This window comes from Phaethon aethereus (assembly GCF_964289735.1).
Source record: "Phaethon aethereus genome assembly, chromosome: 2".
In the NCBI taxonomy this organism is placed as follows: Eukaryota; Metazoa; Chordata; class Aves; order Phaethontiformes; family Phaethontidae; genus Phaethon; species Phaethon aethereus.
In genome coordinates, this window is record NC_138582.1 from 48,941,249 (window position 1) to 48,960,458 (window position 19,210).

Sequence of the window (19,210 nt, forward strand, 5' to 3'; positions counted from 1 at the left end):
CTCTTATACTTGGCTATCAGAGTCCAACAAACACTAATACCACCTCAATGTCCTGGATATTCACACATGCTCAGTGTTACCTACGTGAGGCCAGTTTGCAGGTATGATCGTTTCTTCTGAGAAATGTTCCAAGAACATCTTGATAGATACAGACAAATCTGTACATAGCGAAGACTTCCAAAAAAAGTATCAAGTCAATGGAACAGAAACTGGACCAGAGGAGAGCATGGTAGATACTATGCCATGACTTGATGTCCGTACTTGAGTTAGCCTTGTCCAGAGCAAGAATAATTCACACAGTAGTGTGACCATGTACCACTGCTAGCAGATGCAGATGTAGTTCAGTACTTTCCCAGGAAGAGGTCCTTACATGGGTCTGCATGCCAAAACTCTCGAGTGTGAAAATGAGGTAAATCAGTATGGAACTGATCAGTACTGATAGGAAATCAGTGTGTGACAGCATGCCATAAACCTCCTTTTCAAAAGTACTAAATCAGCAACAGCTGGGCACACATACCCAAGCACTTCCAACAGCAAAAGGGAAAGAAAATCTGTAAAATCTGCCATCAGACAGCGAAGCATAAAATGCAGCTCTACAGCACAGACTCTTTTGTCTAAACCCTCATGAATGGGAACTGTTTTGTTGAACATTACACTCAGATACTATACAAGAGCAAAACTGAAAGCCCCTCAAAAACTAAAAAGAAGTATGAAACACACTCAGTGGTAAAACACTCAAAACCTTTCTCCCAACAAGGACACTATGGAAGGTGGTAAAGACAGAAAGTTTCCAGACCAAAATGGCAGCCCAGCCTTTGAAAGGTGAGGACATAAGGTCTGAACTGTGACACAGACCTTGTCAGAGTCCACTGCAACTGCAAACCTCCTTAGCCTCTGCAAAGTATCCACAGCTACCCAAGAGAAATCAAGACCAAGAGCCAGGGCTCAGAAAATGCCTTTTCCTCCAAGTTCCTAGCATAGCTCAAGAAATGCAGTGTTGTGACTAATTTGATTCATGAGAACATCCTAAAATGCAAGCTGTTACAAGGAAACGCGAGATTGCTCTTTGCAATCTAAACCCAGGAATATACCACTAGAATTCATTAAAAATCACATCATATGTAAATCCAGCATCTAATACTTTGAAGAGAATTACATATGACTAGAGTGGTTATTAAATAGATAAACAGTGGAGAAAATCTTCTAATTCTAGCTCAGGTCTTCAAGCAGTACTGCACATTATCAACTTGCCTTACACTTTAATTTTAATGGATTACAAAACAAACACACACAAGATCAAGTTAATGTGAAGAACCCACTGTTTTTAAATAATTTGAGTAGGAAACTGTTTGAAAGACTACCTTGTAGGTTTTCATTCTGTGAAGACTGTTTAGTAATAGAAAAAAGCAATAGCTAGGGAAGACTCCATTATGACATATATACAGGATATAAATGTTTATACAGTATGAGCACTTGCTGAGAGCACGATGATGGCTCATCTTCTGTTACTTCAGCATGGAACCAGTAGGTTAGTATCAGTTTGAGGAGTGTTGCATACAACTGTCTAAAGTTTCTTGTGTATTCAAAGGTACTACAGGTTCTTCTTTGTACAAATTTTAGGTATTATGTATCCATAAAAGCAACAGAAAGATTGGAAAGTGAAAGAATAAATTTCCAACAGAAATTTCACAAATAAAATCACTGTTAAAGTTTATTCACCTCTGCTACGATATCAAATTAAATAAAATCTGCAGCATGTATGTGGCAGTAGCCAACACCTGAAATTTTAGAAAAAACAAAGCAAAAATCCTCTACTATTCCACAATCCAAATGTCCATTTGTCTAATACTGTACATAAAGAAAACATTTTACTGATAGCTGTAATAATACTCTCATGCTCTGAAGGACAGGAGCTAATTACCATCAACTTAATTAAAACTGATTTCTTTTTATCGATTACTTAACTTTTTGATGCTGCTCTAACCCTACTGCCTTAGGGAACATTTTCAAAAATTTCCATCAGTGTTATAACTTGTTATATTAATTAAGCTATTCTGATTAGTTTGCCCTTTTTATAATTATTCTCAATGCTATACATCTGCTAAGTGAAAAATAGTAGAGTTTAAACAGTTATACAAGTTCAAACATTTGTGGCTTTGCTCTTTTTTTCCCCTCCTTTGCCCTTGCCCACTCCCCCAACCCCTAAGAAAGTTCACGTATTGCAAAAGATCTGTATAGAAGAGTTTCTGAAAAGTGTGCCTTTTTCGCAACGAGCAACACAGTGAGCTGCTTTGTGCCCATTGCTCAATCTTTCTGACCAAACAGATGTGAGACCCCAATCTAACAATCCTTTCCAGTCCTCAAAGCCTGTAAATACAAGATAACCTTATGTGAATGATAAAAGTCTATTAACTCTAGTGGATTTAAACTCAAACCAAATGAAAAACTAAGCACAAATACTTAAGTGAGAAGGAGATGTGGACAGGCTTTGCTTAACCTATGCCTAAACCAACAACTCTGCAATAAACTACTCCATGAAATACTATCCCAGCTGAAACCAGGACACCTCCGTTAACCGTAACTGACAGCAGTTAAAAAATGAAAACAACATCATCTTGTTAGGCTAACACTTTAGAAAGGTTGTATTTCATTTTTTACAGTCTTTACAAGACTAAAACAATTCCTACATACTCAAAATTGAGAGGAGATAATGATAACTTTTTTTTTATTTTTTTAGTTTTTCTTTTCCATTTGCCTGGCTGTAAGCTGAACTAATTTGGCACTGTTGGAAAATAATTTTCACATTGTTATACTTTCAGTTAATATCTGACTTTCAATACTCAGTTACTGTTGCCAAGCTTTACTACTTATCATGCAACCTAAATCATCCAAATCATAAGTTATTCAAAAAACAAAAACTACCCCACTTTTATACACTGTAGTGTCAAATACAGTATAAAAGAAAAATTACTTAACAGACCATACAGAAAAACTGAACAGCAAGTATACCCAGATTCTTACCCATCTGCAGAACTTTTTTCAAAATCTTTTTTTTTTTTTTCATTTTAAGCCTCACATAAAATTTCCAACACGAATGCTTATATAGGAAAAGCAGGGATGTGATAATATAAACAATTCTGCTTACTTGACAAGCACTTAAAAAACCATCAAACTCACCATAAATAGCAGGACTGCACCAGTGGTTAAAAAAAAAGAACCCCCACCACTACTAAACAAAGCACTAAAAGCCCTCAGAAATGCCTTGAAATTCTGCTCAGATCTTATTCATATAAGACTGACACACATGGTAAAGGGAAGCTAATTGATTATCAGTCAATACAAGCTTACCTGCTTAAGTGCTTTCTTTGTGTGCTGCTGGAAGGAAGATACTAGCTTGCTTTGCACCGGTGCATTAGTAAGGCTCGAATCACGATTGGAAGACATTTCTTCAGTTGTATGCTTTGGGCAAACTTAAAAAAAAAAAAAAAAAAGAAAAAAAAGAAAAATCAGAATACTGTTATGTGAGTTATCTTCCCTGTATCTTGGGAAGTCCTGAGGACGGGGCCGGGGGGGCAGAAAAGGGAAGTGCCTGGAAAACAAAAAGCTCGCTCTGAGAAATTCAACTTGAGATCCAGATGAGCTGAAAATCCGGCCATATTCTATACAAATGCATTGCTTCACAAATATTTGTACCTCATTTCATCATACCCTTTCTACGCAGTTCTGGAGGGCTTGCATATTTTGCGTTTCAGGTCCTGAAAGGTAACTGAAATAGTTTTAACTATGGTTTTCACACAGAAGCTAGACAAAAATTATCCTCCTCACCAAGACATTTTTAATGGATTATTATGTGTCTACATGTGTATTTATAGAAGAGACACTGATGTCTCTGTGTTCTAAAAATTCCTGTTTAACAGGTAGATGGGAATGTCCTGCAAAGAGGAATTCTGGCCTCTCAGGACACACACACCGCTACTTCTCCGCCTTCTAAATAATACATGTGTTAATGAACAAATACAACAGTACTTGCATTAAACAGCCTCTTGAATACATGTTGTGTGAGACAGAGAAAAAGTCTCCTGGTTAAAAAGAAAAGGAAATATGATTAACTGCTTTCAAAAAACAGCTTTATTAAACAGATATGGAAGCTGTGAATACAGCTGGAGGATCCTATTAGTCTTGGTAGTCAGCAAGCTTGACTAAAAGGACTGTAAAAAACTTTCCACTCTCACTAGTGTCCTAAGACAGCCCAATGAAAACAGCATTAGCATGTATCCAGAAACTGAGTAGCTTTTTTTCCCATTCCCCTCTGCTGACTCAATTCAAGTCTGTCTTCCAGCGCTGCTCAAAGCTGCTTTGCGTGCTGACATACCTTCTTTATAATGCTCTGCAGCTGCATATGGTTTTCCAAGGTTTGACAGACTTCGCAGATCTACCAGAACAGTTTGAAGACACTCAAAGCAGCTGCACAGACACGTGCCAGAAATAATTTCAGCCCAATGTTTCCATTTACCTATGGTTTTCTCTTCCCATCCTTCAGTGGGATGAGCAAACACCTGGAGTAGCATTCTAACTCTCTTGACTTTAGCCATGTTTCATAGAAGAAATATTTTAATGATTTTTTCTTTGGTTTGTAAGAAAAAAAGGTAGAATAGAGACAATTTAGTTATCAATAATTAGTGGCCACTACAAGATGCACGTGATATTAAACATTTGTTTTCACACTGAAAGAAAAAATAATTAATACTTACCTCGCAAATAGAGAATACACTCTGTTTTATGGCATTGGCATTATGTCAAGATAATTTTCCTATTAGATTAAAAATTTTCATTAGCAGATAAGATAAATCCTATTTTGTCACAAGATTTAGAACTGATATTTGTCACTTTTTTACCTTGTACTTGAAGGATTTGTCAAAATATACAAAGAAGGTGCAACACAAAACAGGTTCTGAGTTTACAGCATCACCTGGTTTGGATCAATCTTTTCCACATGATGAACAAAGCTTACTATCAAAAAAGGCAACTTAAAGGAGCAGCAAAGTGTTGGGAAAAAATAAACAATAGCTGGTTTATATAATCTAAATCACTGCAATAGCTAAGCTCCTGAAACAAAGAACACCTACACAAAAATAAAAATCTGACATTTCAGATCACATAGCTTTTGTCTTTTCTTTTAAAAAGAATTTTTTAACTGTTTTCTGGCAAAGCTTGAGAGTCAAAGAACCGAAGAAAAAAACCAAAAATAGTGTGAGCACACAAACCCCAGAGTAGAGTAGAACAAATTTAAATATGCCTAAAGAATGGAAACTGTTGTATACCTAACTGTGCCTCCTAAGGTAGAATACAAGACGACCTGTCATGAAAAACCCATTCCTGTTCTCCAGGATGACTGCAACTCCTCTTACCTTCTTGTTTAAATGGGAAATTCTGCTTTTCATTACTCTGATCTAGGACATTATCCAAGAGTTTCCCCTGTTTATTTTTGTGCCAAAGTTCATCCTGGAGAGGTTTGGCACCGCTAACTGATGATGCTCAACACTACAATCGTTAATGTCAAAGTCACGATACAGCACAGGAATAAAAATAAACATAGCTCTATATTCATTTTGTGCTTTCATTCATTTTTCTTTTAACAATAAATCCTGAAATTGTCACAAGTTCTATTAGAGGCCATATTTCTTATTAGATCATTACTTCAATTTTACATAAAATATTATCAGTGTATTGGTTTCTTTTGCTTGTTTCTTCAAAGCTTTGACAACAAAGTTAAACCAAGGAACTGGGATCACTCTAAGGGGTGAAGCAACTGGAACAGAAACCCACTGAAACAATGAAACAGCTTTCCATCACTGTAATCTCTTCTGCAGGTGCAGAAGGAATACCTCACTCTAGGCTGGTTCAGTTTAGTGCAACGAAACCTTGTTGCTTCAGAGTTCTGAAAAACAAACTTTTTCCTGTAGACTATTTAAAGAAATAGGTATCTGAGGCTGAAATCTGCTGCTTAAAAATTTTTAAATGGCAAGATGATTAGAGAAAGTCAACTTCATCTATTAACAACAATACTTCCTTTCTAAAATATATTTTATACATTACAAATATTTTCCTTGATAGATCTAGTAGCTTAAAATAATAAGAAGCTATTTTAAATATTGTTTTCTATGTTTTAATTAAATTTCTATTTCCATTTAAAACCAGCTTAATACAAATCATGGCTATAAACCTAACCATCTAGTTAATAAGAGATGTCATTGCCAATTTTCCAAAAGTGGAAGATACAAACATTAAAAATCTAAATACATTATGTTAACTTATATAATTGCTTAGTAACTCATACAGGCTATTCACTTGATTAGCAAAAAATAATACTAAAATTGATACATTGACTTTATTTAGAGGATAATAAATACATTAATTGTTTACGCAGCAATATGAATTTACTTTTCTGTAGGAAATGAAACACAAATATGACAATGAATAAATTTATTCTTTAAAACATGTTCTGCTACAAAGTGATTTAAATCAATCTGTGCCAAAACCTCAATATACTGCAATGCCTGTGACCACAGAAAATTGTATTTATTTATTTGTTCATTTATATGGATAAATTCCAACTGCTTTTCTCTGAATGACTCAGAAGTAATAAAGTGGGAAAATATGACAGAAAAATATGTCAGTATTTGAAGTGAACATTAATGACGCTAGTGAAAAAAACAATGCCTCAAGAACAGAGCAGACGTTTCTGCTATGGAAACCAAAGAACACAGTACAAGAAAAACAAATTCAAGAAGAGCCAGTGGTCTTTGTACATATTTACAACTTTGGAAAGCTGCAAGTACTTTGTCCATAAGCACTGAAGTCGCATGAATATTATCAGATTCATGCTTGCTTGAAAAGCTTTATCAGAAAAGAATGCTAAAAATAAACTGGATGCTGGGGAGGAAAAAAAGAACCCTGAAAGAATGCAACAGATGAAGGAAAAATATTTGGGTAGCAAATAAAGAGGATTCACCATTATTGCTACAGTAGAAAAAGAGAACAAGAGCAGTTTTAAGCCTACAGGAGGTATTTCCATTTGGTGGAGAATAATTAGGCTCCATTCTTTAAATCGGCTTCTTCAAGGGCCAGGACTGAGTGAAGGAATAAAGCAAAAAGCAACTATTAAGCCATAAACTGTTCGGTTATGAGCTGGAAGAGCAGCTGGGTTTCTGAAGATAAGACCTCCTTAGCAAGTGTTCAGAGAGTGTTAACATGAATGATAGAATTAGAATTACTTCGCAAAAAGAGCATGTTAAAAATGTTTTTGACAACCTCCATTTGAAATAACTTTCTCTCTTCCATTTTTCCAAGACCGGTTTTGTAATTATTATGAAAGGCTATCATTTATAAAAATCAACAATACTATCTTTTAATCTCAAATTTTATAGGCTATCTCTGTAATTTTTTATTACCTTTTACCTTCCCCACCCAAGAAAGATGAAACCTACATAAAGCATATTAGAAGACATGTTTCTTCAAAGAAACAATTTTTATAGTAATACAACTTAAAATTATTCTGTCTCACTGCCACTGAAAGTTATTGGGAATAATTATAAGCGGATTTATGTAACTAGATTGACAGAAAAGCTCCTGGAGTGCTTTAAGGGGCTTATTTTCCCCAAATAAATAGCACAATTAATTCCGATTTCAGACAGACCCTACCGATTTAAAATCAGGCCAAAAAAATCAACAGCAGTTCACTTCCTTCTTTGTTACAGAAACCACAGCAGATGAGAAGGATTGTTTACTAATGGCCACATTACAAAACACAAATTAATATTGCTACCATATGCTAAAGACTAGAGTCTACCTCAAGCATAAAATGTACGCACACACTCTGGAGATACGAAACTTCACAGAGAACTCCCTTAGGATAACATATACACAAAATCTCTCTCTAAAATATCCATAAAATTCAGTATTTTCTCTGGGTGACACAGATCTATACTTGTATTGACATAAATGGTCATGCTTTCCCAATACAGTTGTATGAAGTAATTCACCTCCATCACTCATTGATCTCTAGAGCCCAACTTGCAAAATCTGAACAATTCAGAACTCGACTGTTGCCATCAGCTCTTGAAAATGAAAAGCAGTTTGGGAGTCAGTTAATTGTACAAGTTCGTCAATGCAAGCAAAACCAGATGCATATTTCAAGGGCACTACTGTGACTGTAATATTCTTTCTGAAAAGCTATACTAGCACTGTGAAATGATAAGTAATATTGAATAATATTTTTTGGAAACAGACATCAAATACCACATCAGCTTGGTAGCTTGCACTGAATTACATTATATTCTCGGCATGCTTTTGAGCCCAAACATTTCACAAAGCTTTGAAAACTGTGAATCCTTATTCCAAAGGAAGTCAACATTTTCCACTAAAAATATACAGCCTGTCATCACTAAGCCACCCATTTCTTCGGCCTCATTAACTCTACTGTACAGCAAAAAAAGCAGATGAGAAAGATCTCTCCCTCAAGTTCCACAGTATCTTCTCTCATTCTTATGACTCCTCTCCAGTAGCAATGAAACAAACAGAAGTTAAACTCAATTCTAGGTACAGTATTTTTATTTTATAGCTATTTGTGGGGAGATGAAAAAAAAAATCCACAAAAACAAACCAAAAAAAGTGAAAAACTGTTTCTTTCTGATCTGTCATCCAAAACTCTGCATGTTCAAGCTGCTATTCCATTATCGGCCTTCTGCTTTTAGAAAAGCCTATACCACATCCAGGTGTTGCCACGTGCAATGGATCTATTCAGTGAATCATCCAATATTATTCCCAAGAGACAAGATGCTAAGGATAACAGGTTTCCCCGAATTGCCAGAAATTCCATTCCTGGAAGGGAACTGAACATCTAAATGTGGACTCAGGTTTCAAACAATGGTGAATATTCATTCCTCACTACAGGAGTTATCTTAGTGGCTTCCTAGTCCAAAAAGCACAAGGTGTTCAAGAGTATAGTAGCTACAAAGACAAAATTTCAGGATTCAGCATGGATCTGATCCTCTGTTGTCCATCATTTAATCTACTATCTCTAAGAAAACTGCCTAAGAAATTAATTCTGCCATTTCATGTTTGCAGTTGAAGAATTTACAGTTTTAGCAAGTGCTGTAAACCAAAGTGTCTCAAGAGGAGACATATGTTGCTCATATTTGGGCAAACATCAGAACTTACATTTGGGCCGGGATTGGGGAGAGAAGTCACACTACCATAGGAATTGCTGCTTCCTCCACAGTTACATCACTGTGCATTCCATCAGCTTGCGTGAAGACAGTTTTTAATCAACTGTGCTCCATGGCTGATGGATTAGCACTGGCTTCAGAAATCCTAGGGACAATTGCTTTTTGAGAACAGAACAACCTATTGATGGGCAAAAGGATATTACAGTCATCATTTTTCCAGGCAACAGTAATTGGGATTTTAATTCTTTCACCAACTACATCTTTACATGCTGTCCCTGTATTTGATGGAAATGGAATTTATAAAATGATATGAAACTGCTAGAGAGCTTCTATAGAAATCCCATTCCAAAGAAAATAAACTGTAAAGAGTTTTTTTAACATACGTCTTTGGACAAGGTAGTAGAAGAAAGGCTTCTCCACAGCATCTGAAAATCCTGAGGTGTGGCCATTCCAGTCATCAGTTTAGCAATACTGATGTGGTGTAACAGCTTTTGCCAAGTCATGTGTTTATAACTGTGAGGAATTTTATATTATTATGCTAACAAAATTGTTCAGTAGCCTGCATTTATGCTGGGAAAAATGTGCCCGCTGGGGAATAATGTGATTCTTCTCTGAGTGTCAGCTGGTACTTTTTACTCTGAAAGCTGGAGACTATCATCTAAAAGCCCACAAACGGGCTGAGGCTGTTGCTTAGGGTTTCATCCTCTGCTTCCAGCTAACTTTTAAAGTGGCACGTTTTAAATCTTGCTGAACAATTTCTGGTCACTCTGTCAGAACTGGGTCTTCTGGACTCTACCACAGAAACAAGAGCAAATAAAAATACAATCAACTGGGCAATTAAGAATACAATGGGCAAACAGTGTCCATCCTCATATATATCACACATACTAAGACTGAAAGGAGACGTTATATCTATTGACCTTTTCTAAAACACAAGTCAGAGAATTTAATAAAGAAATTTTTGTACTGAATCAAATGTTATTCTTATTCCACAGAATAGTTTCCTGGAAAGAAAAAAAATCCCAGCTGTAGTGTGAAAAGTTTAATTGATAGATATCTTGTTAGATTTGGTCTGCTAGACCTAATATTTTCTATAGAAACACCTTTTTTCAAATATTTACAAACTAATCAAGTCACCACCTCATCTTTGATAAACTAACTAGCCTGTCCCTATTAAATATCCCAGAGCAAAGGAGGTATTTGTTCACTCAGGAGTTCCTACATGTCTTTTCTAAATCCTTTCTTATTTTTCTTAATTCTTTCTTACAGTTATAATGAATGCAATACAACAGTAATTATTTAACTAGTGCCATACCCAAAGGAAACACTGTGCCTATATTCCTTCATCAGTATCACCACAATTATAGCCCAAGAACTGCATTGGACTAATTAGCAAAAGCATCTCATTCATGTTCAATTCATTTTCTACTGTGATCCTTAAATGCTTTTCAGATTTACTGATTTATTGAATATATGTTTCCACTGCACAGATCTGACCTTTTTTCTTCACTTCAAAACCTAAAAAAATTCATGCTGTTCAACTGTAATCATTTACAAGGCAATCAAAAGAAGTCTCAACATTATTATTTATTATCAATAAAACTAATCAAGAAGGATTTTATTCTTCTCAAAAAGTATTGACAAAGATACTGAATGAAGAGCGGTCAAATCACATCCTCAAGAGAACAGCAAAAATATCTACTGTGGATGGTGATTCCTATGCTGTTGCATATCTAATAATTTGTAATTTTCAATCAACTTAAAACTGTCTGCATTTCTTGGGCATGGTGCTGTTTTTAAGCCAAGCATTCTACATTGTAAATTAAATCACTTCTAGAATTCTACATATATATATATATCAATAGAGACCTTTAACAACAAACTTTCAGTCTCAAGAAAAGCTATTATCAAACACACGTGACAAAACTATGTTCTTTATCAGCTGACATACAAGATACACTGTCTTCAATTCCTCATTGATCACATCCAGCATCAGCCTTTCTAAATGCAATATAGACTCACTATTGCCATTCCACGAACTCTTTTTAAATATATCCACTGCATGACATAAAAAAAATTTAAAATGTCTTGTTTTCAAAAAGTTAAATATATCACAGTTTTCCAAGGTTTGATAAAGATTAAATATGAGGGAAAGTTCTCAGCTTTAAAAACAATCTAGGTGTAATTTACTGCTCTCCCCCGAATATTTTAAAATGTTTCATTTTAGCAGATGCTCTTTTATGTTACCATAAGTGCTAGAATTATTTTTATTACTGTAAACTGTGAAAATAGTGTGCAGGCCCCTCCCAGTCAAAACCCAGCAATTTTCTACTTCTGGCATTCCAGCATCCTTATTTACATCCCACCACTCCTAAATAATTGCCAGGTTTTTGCCATGATTTTTGTTTGTTTATAAGAAATAGCATCAACTTTTGCTTTCCTATCTGCAACTGTATTTACACTGCTTTTCACTGTTGTATTCTTCCTGCGACTTCACGAAGTGTACATCAACAATTGCCTGAGTATCAGACAGGAAATGTTGAAGAACCACAAGTACACATATTCACTTATACATGCAGTATATACTATATAAGCATAAAACCACTGCACATCCATAGTCAGTTAACATACAGACATAATATATCAAGGAAAATGAGGAAGCAGAGCCATTTAATAATTCTTGACTTTTGTTTTTCCACTGAGCTTCAAAACTGCACCACTAGATCCACAATAACATGTCTTAGGAAGTTCCATTGCTCCTATCATTGAGCATTTTGTGATTTTTCAGTGCTGCTAGCAAGCAATACTGAAAGAGCAGTACTAGTGCTGTACACGTGCAGTGCGGAAGCTAAGTAAGTTGCCCAAAATCAAAAAGGAAGTCTGTAGCAGAACAACAATATGAGCTTTGTGAACGGGACACTCTCTCACCGTATACAAAGCGATCCAAAACAGTAAGCTGCAGTCCAGCAGTGGGACAGCTTGTGAGGGTGCAGCAGCGGAGAAGAATCGATCAAGGAAAGGTTTATTTCAGAGGTCCTGGGAAGCTTGGTTTTTGTATAAAGCATTCGCTTTATAAGCATTACATGAGTGGAGTTTTAATGAGAATATTCATTTCTATTACTTACACATAATAGAAATTAATATAATAATAATAACGCACAGACTGAAGAACTGTGTATTCTTTATGAGCAATTATTACCTCTTCAAAAGAAAAAATATTTCTAAGGTTGCCATTTTCAAGTTCTTGCAATGTTTCAGTTTGTCATTATCTCAGAGAAAAAAAATGCACAGGATTTAATACTTCAGCATGTCTTTATGTCAGCATGGCACCCAGGAGAATGTCTGTCTGAATCAAAAAAAAATATAAATCTTTGTCCTGCGCCCAGAACTATACAGGACCAACCCCACTAGCCCACACTGAAATCAGTGAGATGTCTATCCAACAACTGGAAGTCTGAAGCCCAGTAAGGCAAATTACTCTTTAGCTATGGGACATAGAACAAAAAAATTGTAAGCCAAAAAACTACCTACTCAAAACACACCCAACAGCACTACTCATTGTCTTTTACAGATCTAAGTCAAATAAAGGCACTTGGTGTTCCTGACTTCTTTATAAGGTCAAAAAAGAGAGGGAGTCACTCAAAAATAGTTTCAGTGAGTACAAAACATTACTTACACTGTTTAGAAATCACACCATGAAAATCTTAAGTAAACAATACTTTTTCTTTTCCCGAAATATACCCTCTAATATTGAAATTAAAGCACCTACCACCATTTTCTTCTCCATTATTATTGTTTGTCTCAGCCATTTCAGTGCCATCTAACTCAGATTCACATCCTAAATCCAATGTTCCATCAGTAGGGCATGTTGATTCTTCTTTCTACAATTAAAAAAGAAAAAGAAAACTAAAATTAAAAAGAAAAAATCAATCACGATCCTGCTGCATCTCTGAAAATAGATTACTGCAGTGTACTCTCATGCTTACATTTCAAAAATACGAATAAAATAAAATACGCTTGTGAGTTACTTCAGAGAAGACATAAAAACACACCTTCATGAAACAACTTGCAAAGCAAAACCAAAAAAGCTATTTTGTGAAGTCATAACATAGTCTTTTTTAAAAAATGTCAAATAAAATGCAAGATCTTCCACCTTTTTTGTTTTTAACAGAAACAGACTCATTGGGCTGTAAAAATCCTAGTTTTCTAGTTGAGTGTCCACAACGCTGCAGCAAAACACAAATCCTTTAATGTTCCTTTTTCTGCCTTTGCCTGTTTCCTGAATTCAAATAGCTGAAGCAACCTGGAGCTCACAAGCATGGGAGTGATTGTGAATACCTGGATTTGTGCCAAGAATATCTCCCGATTTAAAGAAAAACAGCATTTGTTTTAGTAAATTAGCAAATGGAGCTTCTGAAAACTATTAATTCAATCTCAGATACAGAATTTTGAGTTAGCAGGCAAATCCTCATAGTTTTATATTTTTTAAACCCTTACATCAAATAAGTCTGTCTTAAATTACAAAAGATCCTTCTTCCCAGCCCAACATTTTAATTGACTACATTTAGACTGCCAAACACATAAACTTACTTTCTTGTTTCTCACCTCTGCCTCACATTCCTCCAATCCTATTGTGAAGCCCCTCTAAGTTTGATCATGTACAGCAAGAAAAAATTTCCACCCACAGAAATCATCATAGCCATACCAAAAAGGAAAAATAAGGAGGAAAAAGAAAAGAAATAGCATAAAGACAAAATTCTATCAGTATAATTATATTCTTTCTCAAAAACAATGATGCAACCTGTAAAGTAAAAGCTGATTTATATTAGACCTGCAAATAATTTTGCACTATTCAAAAATCAAACATTAATACAATTACTTAATGAGAAAGTCAGTGATCCTCTTGAGCTCACTGCTCATAAAACAAAGGCCTTTCTGTGAACAACTCTGAAAAAGCAGCATTTTAGCTAAGCTACATGTTTTTATCCCATATGCCAAATTCAAGAACATGTATATGCTTTCTAGGATAAAACATTCAATGTTTACTTTCATATAAATCCTTTTAAAAGACATCTGAAAGCAGTTAAAAGGACTATCAGGTCATTTCCTCTCCAAAGAATCTAATCTGTTTACCTTTATATCTATTGAGACATTCATAAAATGGATTAATAGCGCTATGTACTTTCCATACACAAAATTTAAACTTACTTTGAGAGCGTAGAGTCCCAGCTTCCCAGGGATTTTGAAGAATGTTCCATCACCTACACGAGTGTTAGTATGAAGCATTGCATTCAGGCAAGCTAATGGAGAGGTTCCACTGAAAAATAAAATTGTGCAGTCCAAGATTGAGTGCCTCTTGTAAAACTATTCCCTTGGTCTATTTTTTTTTAAAACTCATGCTTGCCCGGCTTTTTTTTTTTTGCCCTTTTTTTTCCCTTTTTAATTCTCTCAACCCTGAAAACATCTACATTACAATAACAGGCCAGTTTCAAACTTAATCATATGCATCTGTCCTCTAGGCTTGAGGCAAAAAGTCTGTGAATTATAATTATGCTTTTCTTCATACAGCAACCAGCTCCACATTCTAAGAGAACCAAAGTCCAAATATTTATGTGAAATTACTTCGTAAATAACACCATGAAGCCTCATTTTTAAAATGTTACAGACAATGTGGCTGCTGCACATGAATGATCAAAACAGTACCAAGTTCAAGGGCAGCTGCATCCCATAGGATGAAAGGCAACAAAAGAATAATAAAGAGCCGAGGAAGAACACATTTAAAATTATAAACGATATATAGTTAAGCCTTATTCTGGCTTAACATGGTCAGTGTGCACCACTATATACAAATACAAGCACATCTGTACCTTCTATGAAGCACTATCTTTTCTAATTATCGTTGTTTTAGAGATTAAGAGATTGACCTACTCAAGGTAGTAATTGTAATACCACTGTGGAATGCATGTTAAGGGACTATTTAAAAAGAAACACAACACATTAAGGAAAAAAAAGAGTACTTGTACAGAGATGCCTTTGGAATATATGCTTGTTGGCATCAGAAAAAAAAGCAAATGCTTCTACCCTAGCTACACTTACACTATTCTGAAAAGTTCATCTAAGAAATGGTAGGGAAGAAGGTAGTAAAAAATTGTTTTATTTCATTTTAATTTAAAAATTAAAGTACAAGATTTGTAGATGTACGATCACATCTTTGTCCCCATTTACTGACTAATGTACATGGTGTACTCAGAGACTGAATCTGAAACTGTGCTTCTTCCCTGGGGTCCCTAGCCTGCACGCACGCTTATCTTTAGCCACGTAAATATATTCCACTTGGTTAAGTGGAACAATGCCTGTGCATTAAATTAAGTGTGTTGCTAAGTATTTCAGGATTAATTATACACTCAACCATAAATCAGGAACAGGGCTTCAAAAGTCCATCAGAAACTACTGCCCTTTATTATGCAATATTATAACACAGCATCCAATCTTTGTTGAAAATTGCATGAATGATCTTTTCTTATAAATAAAACTGGACTGAAATTGTCCTCTTTCATATGATGATGCTTTCTGTTGATTTCCATTGCTCTACTGCAATGAAATTCATGCTTATTGTACATGTACTAATTTAATGGCAAGATGGATAGTGTGGTAATTGTTCTTCCGGTAAAAATTAGACTATAAAAGGTCCTCAGGGCAGGAAGACCTGTCCAATAGAATTTATTTACTATTGGTCACCTAATATATCACATTACTACATCTAAAATCAAAAAGTATGGCTAAAAATGCTGCTTGGTGATAAACACATCAGATATTTAACAGATACCTATTTTATGACTATTCTAAATATAATCATGCAATATAAAAATTCTGACAAGTTTTTGTTGTTTCTTTTTTTTCCCCCGCAAATAAAACTAATTGCACATCTGGTTTTGATATAATACTATAACAGAATACAAAACTAAATATGGTAGAAATATAACGATACTGCTAGCAGTAGCACAGAAAACATCAAGAGATTTCATCTGAGTTTAACGATTACTTAAAACAGTTTTGGAATAAGTAGGATACTTCTCTTTACGCGTTTTCCTTATTGTATTAATGTTTGACAAGCAAAGACACAAAGTGTTTAATAGAGCAGTTCTAGTTGCATAATTTCTTCCATATGTTAACATACATAACATGAAGCAATTCCGACTCTCACAGTCTTGGATCTTTTTAGTGAAACATCACAGATTAAGACTTTCTCTGCAAGATAGAACGAACTTGCTGACTTTGCAGTGGAAGACAAACTCAATATATCAACACGAAACAAAACTGTGCGCATGTATGCATGATTTGTATCCTTCTCTTGTTCCGATGTAGATACTCTGGACTCCACACTTATTTCTAGATATCATTAACCAATTAAAATGATGCAAGATGAATGAACACAAAATAGAGGATTTGGCAACATCTCCTGACCACTACTGTGCTCACAGCAGATATCTTAATCTTCAAAGTCTAGCCAACTGGCAAGTGGACAATAGAAACTATTCTCTGACTTACAAAGAAATCCGTATCAGCTACTGAGCCAAGAAGTACTTTAACTACTGTTATGCTTGTTTCATACAGATATCTGCAATTCCTAAATAATTTGGCAGGCAACCAAAGGGTCATATCTACCCTTCTTGAAAATTGGACTGGGGTACGTCCATAATGAGCAAAAACAAACCACACATACTTACGCTGCAAATGAAGTAATAATCTGAACACTGTGGGGCAGGGTTTATTTTGAGCTAGCAGCTCAAACTGGAATTCCATGGGTGTCCTTTAACACTGCTATTTTGACCCATGTTAACCAATGACCTGCCCTTCTTCTGTCAGCACAGGCATCCTTAAAACACTATATTAAAATTCTCAAACATTACCCACAAGGGATGCTGGAAATGCTTGCAATACATGCTATCACAACACATGGGACTGTGGTTAGAGAAGCCAGCAGTCAAAGATCCCATGATGGAGACTGATGTCTGAAGCACAGAGCAGTTTCTGAGGGATCCATACTACTCATTGTATGCTTTCTAAATTCTCCTACAGCCTGAGGACGTACTCATTCTGCTCAGAGCTGCTGGCATGTATTAATACAGCAGCCAAGCACTGCCAAACACAAGGCTGAGTATCTTTCAATGTCAAAACCAGCACAGTTTGACCTAAGTTCTTGAAACACTCCAAATCAGTTCAGCTTCGATTCAGTTAAATCAAACTGGATACAATAATATTCTACTTTGTAACTTGATATCTGTGACTTTTTAGAGCCATAGTATATTTTAAACCAATATGCTGCAAGTTTTGTTGCTGTAGTCTACACGTGAGGAATATGTTTACCATTTACAGCCTTCAGATGCAGAACTTACTATTTATCATCTTTTGGGTGAGATTCCTTTCAATCATTGTGGTATTCTAAAAGTCATTCATCCACAGGAGTCACCCTCTGTAGCAGTGTATCTTTAAGACTGATCATTTTCTGCTTGTATGTTTATTTTATAAACATATATATACATAAAAGCAGTATGCCCACAACCGCACACTTTCAAAAAGATTTAAAAAAATGAAGTTACTCACTTTCTGTAAAGTTGATATGAAGTCACAACAACCAGCAACATAGAAAAGAGAAAGAATTACTGATTAGCCTTCTAATATAAAAGTTGTCTTCTAAATGATCAAATTGTATTGACATTAAGCATTTCAACATTTCATAAATGCTTTTCCTCAGAATCATTATAAGTTGGTAGCAATCAACACATCCTTCTAAATATAAACACAAAATTCCTGTACATTATCAAAGCAAGCTTCTCACCCCAACTCCCCCAGTCAAAAGTATCCCCCATATTTTGTGATTCTGGGCTCCCTCTACTGGTCATGCAGCCCGTGTTACCTAAACCAAAATGCTGGGCTACAGAGTCTCTACACACAAAGCTCTGCAAAAACATGTAGGGGAAATACAGATTTCAGTTACTTTCTCCCCTGCCACCCTCCCAAAACCCTACAAAATTCTGTAAAACCACGAGTAAAACACGATTAATTTTTATATTTTTAACTTCTCAAACACACAGTTTTGTCAGAAAAACCCTGAAGACTTCTATGGCTATACTTTTAATTCTAATAGTCTTTGCTAGACTGCTTGCCAAGAGAAAAAAAATATGATCTTGGCAAAAAAAATGTTGTAAATATGGAAAATAAATTGACTAAAGCCAACCTGTCCAGACAACACAGTGCAGCAGACAGTGAAAGTTTCCTGACGCTATGCAGACAAGCCACCTCGGGTCCTGCAGCAGGCAGCATTTCAGCCACTCAGCCCCCCTGCACGCGTCATAGCCCCCTCCCAAAGCTAACAAGGGTTCCCGACACGTTCCCAAATCAAGCAACAATTGCTGTAAGAGGAGCACTTAGCTATGGTAAATATGATCAGTATTTATTTGTTTGAAATCGTCTGCTCATTTTATACAGATCCATAAATAGTCGCAACGGAGCAACAATTTTTACTCACTGCTGGAAACAAAGTAAAACCAAAAGGGTTCAGAACTAATTTCTAGACCGGATACGAAGTCACGCAGAATAAATTATGCTTATAATAGATGTAAGTTACATCAGTTTGAGAGTGTCTGCCAGCCCGCTGGAAGAAAGGACCTAAAGTCAGAAATATCATGATGAACTGGAGACAGCATTTAAAATCAACAACATGAAATTCAATCCAAAAAAATGCGAAGTGCTATACAATGGAATGTGGAATCAAATCCAAAAAATGCATATTTTCATGGCAAGTCCAAGGGACTGACACCAGCACAGTCAAATAGATCAGAAGGTAATGGCACCAGCAACTCTATGTGTCAACCAGATTGCTGGCTGAGAGACATGCAGGGTGAATAGGCTCTTTCTTCCAGTGCCAGTGGATACCTGTCCAATTCTGGGCCCATTTAAAGAGAAATATAGGCAAAAAGTCT

At 35.6% G+C, this 19,210-nt stretch overlaps 1 protein-coding gene across 1 annotated transcript in view; it reads right to left on the reverse strand.

The window, feature by feature from the left end:
- The window catches only part of ASXL3 (ASXL transcriptional regulator 3), a gene marked incomplete at its 5' end in the record, with an annotated part of 126,974 nt that overhangs the window by 57,339 nt on the left and 50,425 nt on the right, over positions 1 to 19,210 (reverse strand). The window contains 3 exons of the mRNA XM_082015318.1: positions 3,349 to 3,470; positions 12,997 to 13,108; positions 14,436 to 14,544. Coding sequence (XP_081871444.1) covers positions 3,349 to 3,470; positions 12,997 to 13,108; positions 14,436 to 14,544 — 343 coding nt within the window. The remainder of the gene's footprint in view (positions 1 to 3,348; positions 3,471 to 12,996; positions 13,109 to 14,435; positions 14,545 to 19,210) is intronic.